The sequence below is a fragment of the Lathyrus oleraceus genome, chromosome 5 (assembly GCF_024323335.1).
Source record: "Lathyrus oleraceus cultivar Zhongwan6 chromosome 5, CAAS_Psat_ZW6_1.0, whole genome shotgun sequence".
Classification (NCBI taxonomy): domain Eukaryota; kingdom Viridiplantae; phylum Streptophyta; class Magnoliopsida; order Fabales; family Fabaceae; genus Lathyrus; species Lathyrus oleraceus.
In genome coordinates, this window is record NC_066583.1 from 219,483,669 (window position 1) to 219,488,340 (window position 4,672).

Genomic DNA, 4,672 nt, shown 5'->3' on the forward strand with positions numbered 1-4,672 from the left:
TATCATTGCGTGATTGTTAATAATCTTTTTTCATTAAACTTGATAGAAATTCTTCATAAATTATACTCAATTTTCAACCATATTAAATATGGATAGCTTTCAAAAATAAATTTGGATTAACTCTCAAAATAGTATAATAATTCATACACACGCATTTATACACCCATATAAGATAGCTTCTATTTTTTAGAATTAATTATAATTAAAGGTATGACTTATAGCCTTTGTGTTTATATATAATTTATACACTAAAATTTATTATTTAATTCTCCTTTTATAAAAATTTATCCAAATAAAAATCATTTATCTTCAATTCTCTTTTAACTAAAATGAATTAAATAAGTGAAAATAATGCATAAGTATCCCCGTGGGTCTTGATTTCTCAACGGTGAGAGAGAGGCACCACCTTATAGTTAACGTGGATAAATCTATCACCATTGATACATCTTCATCATAATAATCACTAGCCCCACCCTTCTTTATTTAATACCTATACCCTCTCCCAAAATATAAATTACCACTAGTATTTATCATCTTTTATTACTTATTAAACCTTTCTGCCACTACTCACAAAATTTCATACACCCTTTATAGCATATAACTTCAGTGATTCAACAATCTATCTCATTTTATAGCATTATACATTTACATACATTTTCATCAAAGTATATATAGTGAAGAAATTACATTTATAGCCTTAGATATGGGAAGAGCACCTTGTTGTGAGAAAGTGGGTTTGAAGAGAGGAAGGTGGACAGCAGAGGAAGATGAAATTTTGACCAAATACATTAAGGCCAATGGAGAAGGTTCTTGGAGGTCATTACCCAAAAATGCAGGTCTTTTTTTCTATCCCTCTTAAAATACAACTATTAATTTTATTATTATTTTTTTATTTTTTATATCTAATGCCATTTTATTTTTGGGTTTTGAAGGGTTGCTTAGATGTGGAAAAAGTTGTAGATTAAGATGGATAAACTATTTGAGAGATGATCTCAAAAGAGGAAATATTTCTGCTGAAGAGGAAACTCTCATTGTCAAATTGCATGCTTCTTTTGGCAACAGGTAATTACCATCAACATTCTTGACAAGGAGAAAAATCAAGTATTTTTAGAAATTTTACTTACAACATGGAGAACAATCTCAAAATAAATAAACTATAGATATTAAAACCTCAAAACTCCTAATAGTAAAGTAAAAGATTTGAAAATGATAATAACTTTTTTGTTTTATAAAAATAGTTTTTTATTAAAAATTATTAATTTATAAATTTAAGTCTATTTAGGTCACTTATTAGTACATATTGATTGAGTTACTCCCAGCCTGCAAGGATATAATTAATACGTCTATTGAAATTTTAGAATGAAAATAAATATAATGTGCTGTATATTTAAGTTTTCTTGGATTATTTTTTATCTACTATTTTTTATCAATAATATCTCTTATAATACTTTTTTTTATGTAATATGAAATAAATACTTTATAAAAATATCAATTAATTAACTCTGATATACGACGTGACATGGAGATATTGAATATCGAAATATTTTTATTTAATACTTATTAAAGATTGATGAGACAATGCATGGATCTCGTGTTTTGAATATAATATACTTTTGTCCTAGTCGATTTAAAGTAATGTTGAGCATCTTGAATAACATTAAAAATTAAAAATATTAATGTTGTCATGTCAAATAATGGTCTTTTGTCACTCTCACCAAGAAAAAAGAGAAACAAGCTCTTTTGCCGGTACATTGGTTTTATAATCCTCTCCATCATAGTTGTAAAAAATAGCTACTACTATAACATTGAAATTTTTTTCATCAATATTAAAAATGATAAATCCATTTTGGTAAATTCAGGTGGTCTTTGATTGCAAGTCACTTACCAGGAAGAACAGACAACGAGATTAAAAACTATTGGAACTCTCATTTGAGTAGAAAAGTTTACACTTTTCGTGGAACAACAACAAATTACGATAATACAAAAGAGATTCCTTCACAGGGAATCTTAGTTAATACACCTCCCAAAAGAAAAGGTGGTAGAATTAGCAACAAGGCTATGAAGAAAAATAAAGACTATACTCAAAGAGTTTTCAAAAGTCCGAATGGACTAACTTCGTTGGGTGACGAAGATAGCCTAAATGGACTTAAGTTGCCATGCATTGTCGGTGAAAATATTGAAACTGATTGCGATTTTATGTTAGGGTCGGATCAAAATCAAAATCCAAATCCAAAGGATATTAATGATGATGAATCGTTGGATTTTAATGATATTGTTATAGACACATGCGAGGTGGAAAAAGAAAGAAAAAATAATGATAATATGGTGGTAAGAGATGAAAGAGTTGGGGACAAAGGTACAAGTAGTAACAAGTTGGGAACACATGACACTGAGAATAATAGTGTGACAAGTCGAAGTTTGAATGATTTGGGTTTGGATGATAACTTGGATTGGGATAGTGTTATGCCTTTGTTGAATAATAAAGGACAATCTTTGTCATGGGAGTTAAGTGAAAACATGTTAACTTGGTTGGGGGATGATGATGAATGGGAGAAGGATTTTCACAAGTATACAGAGATTGATCCTGATCAGAAGAAAAATGATATATTTTCTTGGTTTTAATCTTGAAGTTAAGTTAATTTTAGAACTTAAACTTGGGGTGTTTAGCTCTTCAAATTTTTTTGGGATGTAAAAATATAACTATAAATATAATACCTTGTTATTTTAAACAAAATAGTAGTAATAATAGTTTTTCTAAGTCACTCCAAACAAAATAGTAGTAGTAGTTTCTTTAAGTCACTTCTCGTTGTGTGTGTAGTCATTATACTACTTCTTTGTTTACAACTTTTTATTTGAAAAATATTTTTATGTTTATGTTTAGGCCCAACATAATAGGGGCATGTAAGATATGTGTTAAAGTAGATACAAAGACATGCTGTTATTAAAGTGTTATCATAACAGAGAAGTATCAATATTAGATCAAATATTAATTTAAAAGAAAAAGATTCATCTAAACAAGTGATAGGATCATCACATATTCACGTCTTATTAACAAAGTGCTCAAGCACCATTTTGTTAAACAATGTGAGACTTAAAACTCCCATATATTTTTCAACACAACTCACATTTGTTTCTCAACCACCACTTTGTTAAACAATGTGAGACTTAAAATTCCTATATATTTTTCAACACAACTCACATTTGTTTCTCAACCGTTATTGCAGTATATGGTATATGAATGATAAACTAAGAATGAGAAGATTGAGGTTATGTTGAACTCAATATTTCATAGTTATGTCTTTAGGCATGTCATTATAAGATAAGATTGATTGTTAGAAGTTGTAATTCAGTGTTTTAGAATGCAAGTTATATTTGACTTAGGTGTATTCGATCTAGTCGAAGTAGTAAATTAGTTGAGTAGGAGATAGCTGTATTTGACAGAGTCGTTGAGTTGGAGTTAGCTGTATTTGACAGAGTCGAATACAACATAGAGTTGTTGTGTTGAAATGTGTGTTTGAGTTGTCTATAAATATGCATGTTATGATGTAAACTTAGAATAATTTTTTGTATATTTTGTATGAAATTTCGCTTAAATAAAATTCTCATTCACATAGTCTCTCTCTCTCTTTCAAATCCTAATTGTTCCAACAGTTCCAACAAATTAGTATCAACGAGCCCGATTACGATTCAAAGAGAATTTAAAATGGAAAACGGTAACACAACATTAACATAATTTCCAACGAATCTATCAGTTTTCAATATGCTTTGTTGCATTTCTTAATAGTGATTTATTGAGTTGTGTGAACTCGAGTTTACATGTTTTCCATACAATGCGAAAATTCACTAGATACTTAAGTCTTGCTCTATTATGTAAGTGTACATATGTATTGAGAGGTTGAAAATCTCAAGTTAAGGAATCTTTAATAGTTTTTTTAGAGTCGAGTGGACCCATAAGATAGGGAACCCATTGAGATTATTATTTCACCCCATTATTATTGTTGTTTTTCAGGTGGTTCTTTGCAGGTTAAAGGTAGTGATAAGTTTGTCTAATGATGTTTTGAAGACTTTTGTTATTGCAAACTTTCGATGTAAATTTTGTACATTTGTGAAGATTGTACCTAGTTCTTAGTTTTGATTAGACGATTTTATATATCATATGCCATGATTGTATATAATTTTTTGGACCTATATGATACCAATAAACACTTATGTTAATCAGTACAATATATATATATATATATATATATATATATATATATATATATATATATATATATATATATATATATATATATATATATATATATATATATATATATATATATATATATATATATATATATATATATATATATATATATATATATATATCATCCAACGATGTCCTTTGAATGCTAGATTGGAAATATACTTTGAATTTTAGACATTAGACATCCAAGACATCCAATTAATCTCCTGCAGACTTAAGAAAATTGATGACTAATAAATTTACTAAATATTGACACGTTAACCAACTTTAGGATATTTTAGAGAGTACAATCATTTTTCAATACAAAATTAATTTACTACTATTACTACAACCTGTCATATAAATATCATTGATATCATACACTTTTTTTACTCTTTTTCCTTTCTTTTATTTCAATCTATCATGTAAAGAAAGACAAATGAT

General features: G+C 27.8%; 1 protein-coding gene across 1 annotated transcript; it reads left to right on the forward strand.

Annotated features, from left to right (window-relative positions):
- Positions 1-375: 375 nt before the first annotated feature.
- On the forward strand, positions 376-2,879 carry LOC127083071 (transcription repressor MYB6). The gene is made up of 3 exons (XM_051023301.1): positions 376-836; positions 933-1,062; positions 1,860-2,879. The coding sequence occupies exons 1-3, from the start codon at positions 704-706 to the stop codon at positions 2,620-2,622; spliced, it is 1,026 nt and encodes a 341-aa protein (XP_050879258.1). The 5' UTR covers positions 376-703; the 3' UTR covers positions 2,623-2,879.
- The last annotated feature ends 1,793 nt before the right edge of the window (positions 2,880-4,672 follow it).